Source organism: Chanodichthys erythropterus, chromosome 13 (assembly GCF_024489055.1).
Source record: "Chanodichthys erythropterus isolate Z2021 chromosome 13, ASM2448905v1, whole genome shotgun sequence".
NCBI lineage: Eukaryota > Metazoa > Chordata > Actinopteri > Cypriniformes > Xenocyprididae > Chanodichthys > Chanodichthys erythropterus.
In genome coordinates, this window is record NC_090233.1 from 40,900,020 (window position 1) to 40,915,407 (window position 15,388).

Here is a 15,388-nt window from a genome sequence, read left to right on the forward strand (position 1 = left end):
TTGTTTAAAAGACTTCCGGAAAACACTCGGATCTCAACATAACACAGACTGTTACGTAACAGTCGGGGGCTCCGCCCCCAATATTTGCATAGGCCTATGCCATTGCCAGCTCATATTCAAGCCATTAGAAAGGGCAGAACGTCTGGATGTGCAAAGCAGAATCATCAGACTAGGTAAGCAAGCGATGACAATAGCAAAAAAGGGCAGATGGACCAATATTAACTGACATGATCCATTATAACATGATATTTTTAGTGATATTTTTAAACTGACTTTCTAAATGTTTCATTAGCATGTTGCTAATGTACTGTTAAATGTGGTTAAAGTTACCATCGTTTCTTACTGTATTCACGGAGACAAGAGCCGTCGCTAACACTTGCAGTCTGTATAATTCATAAACACAACTTCATTCTTTATAAATCTCTCCTTATTAGCCGTTAGCCACGGAGCACAGCCTCAAACTCATGCAGAATCAAATGTTTAACATCCAAATATATACTTTACTCACATAATTCAAAGCATGCATGCAGTATGCATGACGAACATCTTGTAAAGATCCATTTGATGTTTATATTAGCTGTGTGAACTTTGTAAATGCGCTGTAATATAGTCCAGAGCTCGTGTGGCTGGGAAGATGCGATTGGCAGGGGGCGGGGTCGAGTGAAAATCAGTGCATAGTTAATGATCCCACAAAATAGGCAGTTAAAAAAATTAATAAAAAAAAAAAACTATGGGGTATTTTGAGCTGAAACTTCACAGACACATTCAGGAGACACTTTAGACTTATATTACATATTTTAAAAACATGATCAAGGGCACCTTTAATAATTCTTTTAATATTTCTTACCTGACTGGAAGTTTCACTGCTTATTGACTCAGACAGGCGTGAGTGTAATCGGCTGGGTAGGGTGGCCGTGCTCCCCAACTTCAAGTGATTGGATATCACCTCTGAGGAGCCAATGACCGGACTATCATCGGTCGGTGTGTCCTGAGGGGAGCTGCTCTCTGGTGACGTGACCTCTGCCTCCATGGAGCTGTAGCCATTCTCATGCTCAAAGTCCGGGCTATCTTTACTGTCTTTGCTGTCGCGAGTGAACGACGAGCGGGAAATGACGCCAAATTTGCGGGTTCGTTTTCCATTCTGCCCGTTCTGTGTGGGGCTGCCAACAGGCTTGTTGGAGACATTGCGCCGGTGTTCATTAGAGACTTCCACACAGTTGCCCCCACTGCTGCCATTGCATGGAGGGAGAGGAGCCTTGCGTTTGATTCTTCGCAACATGATCAGGTAGATGCAGCCTCCATTCCAGCACTGGTCCGCCAAGTAACTGTGGAGAAATAAGATAAAAAAAAATTGAACAAACTGCTAAAACACATGATCACAATGTAAATTAACCCATTTGGTAGCGAAGTAAACATTTTCTCGCATCATTACTAGGGATTACAGAGCTGTCCATCAAATCAAACACTTACAATCACATTAAATACACTAGTCAAATACTGTACATGTTTACAGATCACACCCAAATGACCTGTTTTCTTTTGTGGAACACCAAAGGTGAATTTTTAAATAATATCTTGTTCACTCCTTTACATGTAATGAAAGTGAATGAAGACCGGGGCTGCAAAGCTAAAATAAAGCAATAATCCCCAAGAAGCCATGGTTTACAGTGAATTTTTAACAGCTGAAGGGGCGTTGTTAGGCACTACCCGAAGCGGAGTTTGTTTTTATGGGTGAGTCACTCAGTCGCAAAGACATTTATATTGAAACTTGTTGTGAACACGGAACAAGACGCAAATGTCAAATGCTTTGACTGGTACTGTCAGTGTCAGCAGGGCATGAGAAAACCCATTAAATGTTAAAAGGACAAGATCGCAGTGGACATTCAAACTGAATTTATTATTATGAACATAGGATTGACGAAGGAAAATGCCAAATTTGAATGCAGGTAATACACTCGGTCACTCAATATCTCTCTCACAATACTCTTCTACATAATGCTGTAAGCTTCAATGAACAAAATCAATTGAGAACAAACATATGTTTACGTTGTTAAGAGTGGTTGCTAAGAAAGACGCAGCAACATACACACTCGAGAATTGTTTTCGGGAATTTTACAACGGCTTCGAACGCAGCTCAACCAATCAGAATCAAAGGCTGGAACTATCCGTTTTATACTAAATTAAAAAGTTTAAAGCACTTTATTGCAAATCTTCTGAATCCTTTATTCACAAATTTTGACATCCATTGCAGCTCTTCTTGTTGCACTGGTGCAAGACCATATAATAGCTGCTGAAAATTCAGCTTTTTCCTACATTTTCAAATATATTGATAGAAAAGTTATTTTAAACTGCAATAATATTTCACAACATTACAGTTTTTACTGTATTTTTGACCAAATTCTTTCAAAAACAAAAATGTAAAAATCTTACCAACCCAAGACTTTTGAACGATAGGGTACATCACATTTTGTGTTATATGAAAGGTCATAAGAAGAACATGAGAAATGAAAGAACCTTATTTTTTGTGTGAATATGCCTTTAACTTGTATAATTAAGAGAGCAAACAAAGGAGCTTCTAAAATCTGTCATAATTAATGGTTGTGGGATTATCTGAGAGTTTTTGAAATAAGGAAGGGCACTGATACAGAGCATGTTTTACACCATGTCTAGACATGTCCAAAGACAGATTCATGACAGAAGAAACTGATATACTGATATATGGTACCTCAGGGACATGTCCTGAGACATTCCGCATTAGCTGGTACAACTTAAAAGTTTAACTGCTAGCTGCAGAAAGGTTTATCTTTTATGACCTCCATTTTAGCTCTTCTCTCATGTGATTCTCAAAAAGAGTGCTTGGATTGACATATTTAGCTGTATACTGAACATTTTTGACAATCTCAGCTGGTTGAAACCTTATGTCATTATACATTAACAAGTTAAAATGATCATAGTTAATCATTTGTGCTTCTTGTTTTGCAGAGTTTGGTTTTAATGATGCCATATAAAAGGTGACCTCAAAGTAAAAAGAAAGAATGAAGGATTTATATATCTCCAATAAAGCTTTTAAATGCTTGATCTCATCCTGATATCCTTAAAGGGATAGTTCACCCAAAAATGAAAATTCTGTCATCATTTACTCTCCCTCATGTTTTTCCAAACCTGCATGACTTTATATCTTCTGTGGAACACAAAAGAACACATTTAAAGAAATGTCTCAGTGTCCATAAAATATAAATCTTTTGTGTTAGACAGAAGAAAGTCATACAGATTTGGAACGACATGGCAGAATTTCATTTTTGGGTGAACTATATCATTAATGCATAAAAACGGGCCAAATAAAGATGTAGACAAAACTTCAGAACAACCACCTAGTCCTAAGAAACGTAATATTAGGTCAAAAGAGTGCACACACCTTGAGTTTAACTGATGTCAGGGTCCCAGGGTCAAATGAATGAACAATGTCCTTCAATATTATGGTAAGACTACATCCAATGCTGCACACAGGTCTAAATCAACTGTGGCGGACTGATGTTTCCCCAGTTTTCCTAGCTTCCAGCTGTACAAAGGCACAGGGGAGTGGACTTTCTATGACAATGTCCCCCTGACTAGACATACTGACAGTGCTGATGTAACACACCAACAAAACATTTGCTTACATCCCCTAAACAGCAAGCCAGACAATGGAGGAGATACTAATGAAAGAAACTAAAGCGAGAGGAGGTGTTTTAGACAGAAATAGTGAAAGAGAGTGATTAAATGTGTCCTGAATGGAATATTATAAATATATGCTAATGTTTTTTATTTTACCAATTGTCATCAACAGCAGTATATTCAGTCTCAACACCCTTAGACATAGAGGAATCTCAATGACAGTCTTTATTCATCTTTGAATGTTTTCTTGTTGACATCTTTATCCAGTGCCATGCCATCAGTTAAATAACATGCAACAGTATATGCTACTGTTATTCACTCCTTTAAGTGAGGTATGTCATGAAACATACATTCTTTAAAGTGGTACTAGTCATGTATATATCAACCCCTGAGTTTCAGCTCAAATCATCTGTCAAAATGATGCATTCTACACTCTGGACAGCTGCAAATGACAGAGCGACGTCAACCGAGTCTGTTGTTAAGATGATTACAGGGCCTGGACATGCAAACATACCATATGAATTCATCATCAAGATTAACAAGAGCCGTTTTCAAATAAACAACATGCATGATAGCTTCAGGTCTGATTCTCTCTGGAGATCAGGATCAATGAGGTATGCAAATTCACTCACATTAGATCTCCTGGAACTAAAGCATGCTGAAAGGACTGAAAGGACTGTCAAGTTAAAAATACAACAAGCGAGGAATGTTCAGGAAATGGCAAGTCGATGAATTCCCTGAAGAAGATCGAGGCATAGTATTTATGCAGTATCTGACAGCATACTTGCTTAAGGTTCAGACATTTTAAGGTAAGAAAGCACATCTGTGGAATTTGTTGGTTTGACAGCAGCTGTGGTTTCGCTTTTGTTCAATAGAAGAACAGACTTTCAGCCTCTAATGTTCCTTTTTTGTGGCATTTCTTTCCCTCAGTCAACTAGCTGATAATGAAAAGTGTCTGACCTATTTATGTCATGATCTGTTTTCCCTTCCTATTTGATAAGAACAAAGTTTGTAATGTTGTGGGACTCGAGACAAAAATCGTCCCACATGAAAATCAACGGAAAAAAGGAGAAAATATCTTGACATAACTCAACTGAATATATCTGTGCACAAATCTGCCACATGTAAAATCCAAATCGGCTTTCCTAGATTTTGATGATAGTTCCAATCTCAATGGCAGACTGGAAAAGTTACACTGCATTCCAAAAGATGCAGATAGATGATACATTGTCAGGCTCGGCTGCGTAAAAAAAAATACTGTGTGCTGCAACGTTGTTATCTTAACCCATAAAACCTTTAAAATACTACTGATGATTTAGTTTCAGATAACATGTGGACAACTGGCGTGCATGTCCCAACAACACCTAACTGTATTTGCATTGTGCCAACAGAGGGGAAAAAGATGAAAATATTTGAGGATTGTTGTTTGTTGTATTGATAAAATGGAAGTAGTGGCAGTAACAAATCTTAACAATGAGATTAATAACATGCATTTAAAAAATAGGCAGGGTAAATTTGACTTTAACGCAGTTCACCAAAAAGTGAAAATCCCATCATCATTTACTCATCCTCATGTCATTCCAAAAACCAGAATGAAAAATAGGTGTGAAGGAACACGCTTAAATATAATCTGATGATTTGTGAACTACAGCGAGACATTTTCAGTAAATAACAACCTAAATTTTGGCTATATTGTATGGCTTCAGGAGACATACGGACCATATTAATGAGTCTCTAATGGTACTTTTTTCATAATTTTTGAGCTTGACTTTCATTAGATAGAAAAAAACAGCCAAGATATTCTTCAAAATGTCACACTTACTGTTTCACGGCAGAAAGTCAAAGAGGTTTGGAACAACATGAGGCTAAAATTGTGTCATTATTTCATTTTTGGGTGAACTTCCCCTTTAATGAAAAGGCAAAATGAGTTTAAGTCTGCAGTGAGTGAATCTGTGGTTCTAAACGTGATTTATGTATGTGATGTCATGACTTATGTTCAGTCCATGTCATTACTTAATCTTTCTAGACTGTTCAACTCATGCTTTGCCAACCCACACATGCGGGATCATGAGCAGAGGGCAACATAAACATTACATTACCACACAATAAAGTGATATAACAAGACCCTGTAATGGCACTCATCAACCTCATATCAATCAAAAGCCATAAACTCCTTTCATTCAGGCCCCTGATCAAACATTTAGCCAACTACCATCTGCATCTCTGAGCCAGAGTGACGAATGTAAACCACAGAGCAAAATGCAGGGAACGAAAAAGTTATCAGTGGAGGTAACGAAGGGAAAAAGGAACGTGGATGCAGATGAATGGTTGAAAAAACTCCTTCAGCCCTGTAGCCGTGGTTTGCTCTCTCGGCAGGTGCGTGCCATGCACTAATGGAGCGCTGTCAGACGATCGCCCACATCAGCGTCCCACTGAAGCAGACACGTTCATTATTACACTCGAGAGGAACAACTGAAGTGAAAAATGAGATAAAAACCTGTCGTTCTAAAGACCCGTTATGCAAATCAGCATCTGATAAAGACCAAGTAAGAAGAAAAACAATCCATGATCTCAGCTCTGGCACAAAGACAAGGAATTTAAGCTGCTGTAAAAGCTAATAGGTCTCAGAGAAACCCAGCAACAGGCCTTCATTGCCTCTTTCAGACTAAACCACAGCTGCAGTAGGGAAATCCATCTATTCCAGCCAACACAATTTAAGCAGAACGGAGACCAACACAGATTGGCTGAAGCGGTCTCGAAGCCCGCATCTCTCTGAGCAAAGTGGAGTGATTTGTTGTCGTGGAGTGGAGGACGCCCAAGACCTTTCCCATACAGTGTTGGCTTAATAATTCAGAGCTATGTCTCCCTCCAAAGCACTACGTTTTCTTTTCTGCAATCTTGGATTTGGCAGACTCCTCAAAGTGGCGCCTATGCATGGATTGTATTGTAGGTGCGGATGTCAGGTTGAGTAGATGCTCATTTATATCCACAGCTGAAACCTCCTGAAAAGACTTTTCCCATGGCTGTGAGCCAAGCGATGCAGACATGCATAAAGGTTTGCACCTGGATATCATATGCTGCAACAGATCCCGCATACTCACAAGAACAAACTGATACTTTGACAGGCCAAGTAAGGAAATCCCATTTCTTGGGTTGGATTTAAATACTTTTCCACCTTATTTGCCTTAACCATAATGACTTGCACAGAAATACCATTGAGGGTTAGGCATATGATATTTTGTCACATTATGACAATGGATTACAGAGGCACAAGAGGAATGCAAAGAACCCTGATCAGAATCAGAATCAGAAAGAGCTTTATCGCCAGGTGTGCTTGCACACACAAGGAATTTTTTCTTCTTCCAGTATACACATATAATATTCAACAACAACAAGACACATGATAATAAAATTAAGAAAAAAGCACTATAAAGCAATGGCTCCATGACAGGATGATGTTTTTAGTCTTAAAGCAGATGCACTTAAGAGTTCCTGCCAAGTGGAATGAATTCCATCAGTCTGCTGGAGAGGAGAAGGGAGAAAATCGTTCTACCACTTCACACCCACAGTCTTGTGTTTGTCATGAGATGTGTAATGAAAATAAAAGATCATATAATGGCAATATAACAAATAGATATGTGACCACATAAAAAGAGAAGAAGAGTGTAGGAGCAAATTTATATAAACTGATTTCTGGTTTATGGACTTCTGTTATCAATGATTATTATGCAATGAATTATTAGTATTATTATATAAGCGCTTCTATCCAGATGCTGAAAGAAGTTTCAACACTCCATTTCATATTATTTTTTATGTATTTGAAGGGTCAGGGTACAGACAACAACTCTGATTTATGTATTTGAGATGTATTTAATCCTCCAAAAGGCTTTTGAAATTCTTCAAGTAAACAAATTAGAAACAATCTAAGATCTGAGACCAAAACACTGACATTCTCCAAATACCATTTTAAAATTATCTGACCAACTGCATTTACATCAGTGGTTCTTGACTGGTTTTGCTTCAGGACCCAGATTTTACACTGAAGTCTGGAAGTAAAAAAAATGGGAACCAACATGAAAAGCTGTTACTGTGTGATTAACTTGAAGGGAACAACATGTGAATGAATAGTCACATTAACAAGCACTAGAAAAATAGGATTAAGATTAGGCTCATGCCCTGCAATTGCTGCAAGAAACAGATGACAATAAAGCTAATAATATATATATATAAAAAAAAAAATTATATTATCAAAACAACAAATCTTATTTTGCAAGCTTAAATGTGTGTGAAGACACAAGGAAGATGTTCATGCAGTATCATTTGATTCATGTAATAAATCACATTAGGTCATATAGTAGCCCTAAAAAATTATGTGGACACTCAAATCAGTCTTAAAAATATCTGAATGCATTATATAACAAAACCTCAAACCATAAAAAATTATGCTTGATCTTTTATGAGAACTAACCTTTTTGAACCAATATATAATGACTTTTACCCAACTGGTATAATGGGAGATTTTTTTTAGTGGATGTATGAACACAGGTGTCCTAGAAGATGTATTTCTAAAAAGAAAACCTGCACAGACATTAAAGTGGTTTAAGTGTCCAAATACTCTGTATAAAAAGTCAATGCAACTTTAAATTGTTTGCTTGAAGAAGAACATCAATTTAAGTTTTACATAATCTGAATTTCAAATGCGTTGTTATAAGAGTTGTCAACAAAAATATGCCACAAATTTTAAACTGTAATTCATGTTGTTCATGAACATTATAAACCACTCTCATTAAGCATGACCTCAAAAGTTTGCTGCATTCACAATAATCTTTTAAATACCATTTGAAATTTTCTTCTCTCTTGCCTTATCCAGGTTACTGAAAAAAAGGTCTTTACTAAGAATCCAAAAGCCAATGCTGGCCAGAAAATGAAGGAAATCATGCTCTCGCTAGGCTGATTAGCTAATGATTTAGAGCTCAAAATGAGACCAACTTGTGAGGAAAAATCAAGGAAATAAAACATTTGTGAGTCTAAACAGACTGAATGGATAAGAGAGACAAATGATATAATCTAAATTAAATCCTCTATAATATGCACCATACATTTGTTAATAAGCCAAATGAGATGACCTAAGCAAGGATGAGAATATGCCTCTAGCTTTTAACAAGAGTTTCAAATGTCCAACCTCAGACATTTACACTTCCATTTCCTAAGGCATTTGAAACAGTTACGTGTTCTGTTATTTGAAGAAGAGAGGCTATTGAGCATATATTCATTCAAAAACTATACTCAAGTGACAAATCCTATGAAATGACTCCCAATCAAGGAATCCTGGTTTGACCGTCCACCTGTTGTTGACATCATATTTTATGCTTTCCCATTAAAGGGTTAGTTCACCCAAAAATGAAATTTCTGTCATTAATTACTCACCCTCATGTCGTTCCACACCTGTAAGACCTTCATTCATCTTCGGAACACAAATTAAGATCTTTATGATGAAATCCAGGAGCTTTCTGTCCCTCCATATGCAGCAATGCAACTGACATTCTGACACTTCAAAAAGTTCATAAAGAGAAAATGAATCCATATGAATTGAGCAGTTTAGTCTAAATTTTCTGAAGAGACTCCATCGAGAAAATTTGGACTAAACCGCTTACGAAAGTCTTACAGGTTTGGAACGACATGAGGGTAAGTAATTAATGAGAAATGTTTATTTTTGGATGAACTAACCCTAGTATATACAATGTAAATATAATTCCCAATTCAATTTAAAACAAGGGTATTAAGGTTACAACTGGAGGCAATACGGCAATACTGTAGTAAAGACATGTGGTGGAGAGCTGAAGTAATAACCTCAATCTGCAATCTCCCCATGAACAAGCCTACAGGGGGAATAGAGCCCACCACAAGCGGCTCTGCATTTGAACACTCTCAGATGGAGAGACAGATGTCAGGACAACACAGAGCTTCTCATTTCTTCTATGTGTGCAGCTTTGCATCCATCCATATAACATTTTTGTGAGTGTGTGTTTTAGTTTGTGGGTAGACTGGTTTCTTGATAATCAAGATCATGGAAACTGTATATTTCAGAGCTACCAGTATGCTCTGAAATATACAGTTTCCATTATTTTGATTTAAATTATTGTCCATGTTTTCTACCGGTTATAGAAAACTCTCAAGCTACAATTATAAAGGGTCAGTCTTTTGTCAAACATCTTCAAAAGCCCAGATTACGTACAACTATTTAAAAGTTTGCAGTAAGATTTATTTATTTTTATTTTTTTTAAATGAAGTCTGTGTTATGCTCACCAAAGCTGCATTTATTTGATTAAAATACAGTAAAAAGTAATATTTTAAAATGAAATTCCATTCATACAGTCACATGATCCTTCAGAATTCAGTTTAATATGCTGATTTGGTGCTCAAAAAAATTTCTTATTATTATCAATGTTAAAAGGAGTTTTGCTGCTTAATAGAGTTGTATCGACTTCGGTACCAGTTGAAGCTGAAATGTTAAAAATGTGACACTTTGAGCGCTGTTGAGAGGATTCGTAAACACCTCTGATTGGCTATAGTGTTGACGCGCTCATCGGATATGTCTGTGATTGGCTACAATGAACAACGCACGGGGGCTTTTGAAAGCACATGGAAGTGTTTGAAACTGAAAGCGTTTTGAAAGCAGGAGCGGGAGCGTTTGAAAGCAGGCGTCTATCAGATGCTCTGTTTATTTGTGTAAGCACTCTGTGAAGAGCATCATTGATGACTATTTACAACATTTTTGAAGCATTGTTCATTGAAGCCAATCACAAAGACATATCCAATGAGTGCGTCAACACAATGGACAATCAGAAGTGTGTACGAATTCGTTCAACAGCGCTCAAAGAGTCACATTTTTTAAATTTCTGTACTGACGTGGTACCAAAGTCGGTATTTATGACAACTCTACTGCTTAAAGGATTAGTTCACTTTCAAATTAAAATTACCCCAAAATTTACTCACCTTCAAGCCATCCTAGGCTTGAACATAGTGTAAGCATTTTGAACTGCGAGAGTTTTACACTTTCTTCAAAAGTAGAATACGGAAGGCGGTCTGGCGGAAGCTAGATATTTTACTTTGCTTCAGAAGGCCTTTATTAACCCCCGGAGCTGTGTTTATGATGGATAGATGTGGATGGAGGCGGAGGCACTTTCTTCAGCTTCATACTTGTGACCCCTTTTCACTGCCATTATAAAGCTCGGATGCATCAGGATATTTATTAATATATCTCAGATTGTGTTCATCAGAAAGAAGAAAGTCAAATACACCTAGGATGGCTTGAGGGCGAGTATAGCTTGGGCTAATTTTCATTTGAAAGTGATCTAATCCTTTAATATTTTTGTGGAAACTGTGAATTGTGGAAACATTTTTTTTTTTTTTAATGGATGCACCAAAATTTTAGCTTCCAAATATTTTTGTCAGAAACAGCTATAATGGTTTTGAAGGGACGAAATCAGTGAGCGAAACAGACGTTTAATTAGCACTTTTTCAATGGCATGTTGACTGCGTTTATTTCATGCACACAAAGTAGATAAGCTACAAATGTCAGCCTTGTGGACACTAGCTCTGGATTGACAATATTCATTTCTCGATTTTAATCAATGGTTTCCTAAATCTAAAATCTTTTAGTTCTCTTTTCTGTTGATGCATGAACAAAACTAGACTAAACACTAAACATCTGTAGTGTGCCTCCCATTCAATAAATTGCAAAAAGCTTTGTGCTTTGTTAATTTTAATACGAAATTCAAACAATAATGTTGTTTTTCCACTCTTTAATATGGTGTGACAGATCACTGTAATCGCCTCAGTGCAAGCGGCAGCACAGATCAAGCATAAGTGAACTGATCACCTAATCTCCTCCTTATTAGTTCCAGCATGAAATAAACATGGGTGAACACCAGAGGGTATGTTGAAAGATTATTTGCAATTTGCGATTATTTTACAATTTGTCTAAATGAATCTTGTCTCATGTAATTGCTCAATCAGTGTTTCAACCGAGGAAAGACATCAATAAAAAAAAGCTTGTAGGCTATACAATGTCATTTAACGTTACGTTTACCCCAAGAAAGCTACTCAATGTCCAAATACTTGTTAGTTAGCTAGAAAAAATAACTCTATAGAAGAGCATTTTATTATGCACTGTATTACATACTCTATATTCTATATTACATATACTATATTTTTACTTAACCTGTTAGTGATCTCTTAATTATTTAATGTACGTTTGAATAAATCTGTCATGAAAACAAGTTATTACAGTTTATTGTCATGTAAATGTTTATATTTCACCGACAAACTAGAGTAGAAACAATTGTTATTAAAAATTAATATGAAAAAATGCCTTAAATGCAATTAAAATATTTGTACAACTTGAGTGTTGATTATTAAATAAGTTTGATTAATTAATTGATTATTAATTATTAATATTATTATTGCCAAGTGCATCCTGAATTTTTGGTTTTGGCCCAGAATTTTCATTCCTAATTCCTTGACAAATTAAAAGTTCAACAGACTTTTTTGAAAATATAAATATTTTTAAACATTTTAAATATATTCAATGTTACTTATTATCAAATTAAAGGTGATTTTAAATTAAATTAAATGAAATTAAAGGATTTTTTCGTCGACTGAGAATCCAAAGACTGTTACTGAGTTTTTAAAATGAGCGCATGCGTAAGAACAACCCCCCTCCTTCCTTTCAAAGGAACGCCTCCCAAAACTTGTGCACGAGTATTGGAAAACGAGTGTTTACCACTGGCATTCGCTGTGTCGTGTTTTTTGGATTCATTATGTCGGACTCACCGCAGGTAACTCATAATCTGCAGTTGTTACTCCTGTCTCCTGACAAAAACATTGCATGTGGCGCCTGTGGAGTGTGGAAAGTTACTGGAGCGCGCAGCCACGCTCGTCTCTCACAAGGAACATCACGGCAGTGATTGACAAGCCAGAGGGCCAATCATTTACGCGATGATCGCGTAAACGATTAGCTGATGTTTTTAAAGCCCTACCTCGTGCACAGATGATGTATATTAATATTATTCCTTTCAATGCACCTAATAAATAGTCTTTTATCAGTTAGTAAAGACAGTTTCAAGTAATATTGCAAAAATGTATAAAACAAAACATCCTCTTTAGCACCTTTAATGCATCAATGGTGAATAAAAGTATTAATTATAAAAAGTTACTGAAACAGGGAACCATATTCCCTCATTAAGATTATCACAGAGACAGATGGTCATCCACCTCTAAACCAGTTAGCATTGTGGAAGCCACAAGAAAATTGTTTGTTTGGGACAGAGACAACAGTCAAACAACCCAAACATGACCCATTGCTTTAAACAGAGCTTAGCTACCACAAAACCCATTCCGATTGGCTGCTCAAATCTATTATTCCCTTTGGGGGCTCAAAGGAATTCGGGGATACACTCAACTCCATATCCTGATTGTGTTCTCTGAAACAGCATTGGGATTCTGTCTTTCAACGCAGCGCAAAAACAATTCATAAAGAATGTCAAAAGTGAAGAAAAGCATCATTCCCTTCTGTAAATAATACTGAAGTCTCAGGATGTAGAATTGCAGCAACACATTTTGTGAAGGGAATATTCAGTGCAAAAAGTTGACCGAAGCACTTTTTGTTCATTCATAAATTCGAGCCTGTGTCAAGCCAGTTTCAGAAAGCAATTTAAGACATGTGAGGACATAGAGTATCCCTCTTTGTGTAGTGCAGCAAGGGAGCTTATGTGACTCAGAGATAAGTAGATTTATAGTCTCTATTTACACAGCGCTTCCTCATAAATAGAACGCTTCCATTGACAGAGCGGCATTTGCAGTAGATGAAGCTCTCCTGTTGGTTTCATCCACTATGAGTTCAGATAAGACCAACAGGCTACACGAAGATAATACAGTGAAAGATGAACAAATGGAATTAGGAAAAATATTAAGCACAGCTTGAATAGTGCCATTTAAACTTTTTTAATTATTAAGCAATATTTATTATTACTTTCTGCCAGCAATGAGATAGGATCTGGGTAGTGAATGAATGCTATTGGCAGAGATTAAACCAGATACAATGGGTAAAGGTAAGCATGTTTGTCCACCCATGTTTTTGCAGAAATGGCCATGCAGGTTATGATGTCAGACCAGAGACTCCCAGATATTTGTCAAAACAAGAAGCATGAAAAGCTGTTGAATGTTGTTAAAAACTGATATTCACCCCTTAAATATCATTAGCAATAATTATATATGATATCTAGCTGTCAGCCTATGCAACAAAAAGTGTATTCCTGAAACTAGATAATCTGTAAGATTTACTATATTGCTTATTCCTCCAAGAAGCTGTAAATATCAAGTCTCAAGATCTTAAAACACCTCACTAACACGCGATACATTTAAGTATATGCCATATGACTATGAAAATGCGCATTTTGTAGCCTACCTGAAACGTTTACTTACACCCCATCATCGTTATTCTTGCGGTGAGGTCAGTTCCCGACAGCTGGCACGCGCTGTTTGGGCTCCCGTGAGTTCAATGATCATAGCAATCATCCATATAAAAAGTCCCTGAGCGACTCTGTATGTTCATGGAAATGTTTCTAACAGCTCGCCTCTTTCATGTGATCTACTCAGAGCTTGATTAAAGTCCATGACTGCTTTTTTCCACAGGACAGCCTGTCGATACTGACAGTGTTCGTGTCTCTGAGATTGTCAAATGAAAACAGGTCGGCTCGGCGCTCGCAAACTTTGCACGCGCGTCTGGGATCCATTAACCAACGACGCGCATCTCAGCGGTTGTGAGGTTGTTGGGATCGTCCCGCCCCTTCTTCAAGCTCCCAACAGAAGACGCTCACAGCTGAATCTCAGATATTGACACACGAAGGAATAGCCAGAGGCGGTGAACTAGTGAACTGCCTTCATAGAAAGCATACGAGATGCCGAGGTTCCGATTAATTCGATTAATTAAAAAATATATTTTATTAGAATAGCCTACTAATAGGCCTAATTCATTCTTTCTTTATATATATATATATATATATATATATATATATATATATATATATATATATATATATATATATATATATATATATATATATATAAATAAAATCATCATTAACCACAGCAAAATTCATTAAATAGGCCTAACATACAACCAGCAGGTAGATTTAAAGCTTCTGTTTGTTCTCGCAAGCATAAAGTTCAACACTGTTATAATACTCTTATCATGTTAAAAAGGATCAATGTTTTTTAGATTTACAGTTGCGTTTTACTTTTATTTTGGAGTGTCCTTTGGAAATAACATGTAGCCTAAGGATTTTGTCATATCATAGCTCATATGGAAAAAACTTTTCCGTTTTGTTGACAGATGTGACCTTGAGCATCGTCAGTCATTCTGAAGGAGGTGAGCATTTAGTTTGAGCCTGGAGTTATACTTCATGATTAAAGGATTAGTTCACTTTCAAATAAAATTTTCCTGATAATTTACTCACCCCCGTTTTTGATGAAAACTTATTGATTATTGTGCTTATAGTGGACTTCAATGGTCTCCAGACGGTTGAAGGTCAAAATTACAGTTTCAGTGCAGCTTCAAACGATACCAAAGTCCCTTTAAGACAAGTCATTTCACTTGGCGGCCATCTTTGAAACGCCTCTCGGGCATCCTGGGCATCATGCAATCTCTTTGAATGGGGAAACATCAAATTCT

At 36.8% G+C, this 15,388-nt stretch overlaps 1 protein-coding gene across 1 annotated transcript in view; it reads right to left on the bottom strand.

Moving 5' to 3' along the window:
• The window catches only part of pdzd2 (PDZ domain containing 2), a 47,973-nt gene extending 33,515 nt beyond the window's left edge, over nucleotides 1–14,458 (bottom strand). The window contains exons 1-2 of the mRNA XM_067408062.1: nucleotides 14,123–14,458; nucleotides 848–1,325 (exon numbers count right to left, since the gene is read on the bottom strand). Of these exons, the coding sequence (XP_067264163.1) occupies nucleotides 848–1,279 (432 nt within the window). The 5' untranslated portion in view covers nucleotides 1,280–1,325; nucleotides 14,123–14,458. The remainder of the gene's footprint in view (nucleotides 1–847; nucleotides 1,326–14,122) is intronic.
• Nucleotides 14,459–15,388: the final 930 nt, after the last annotated feature.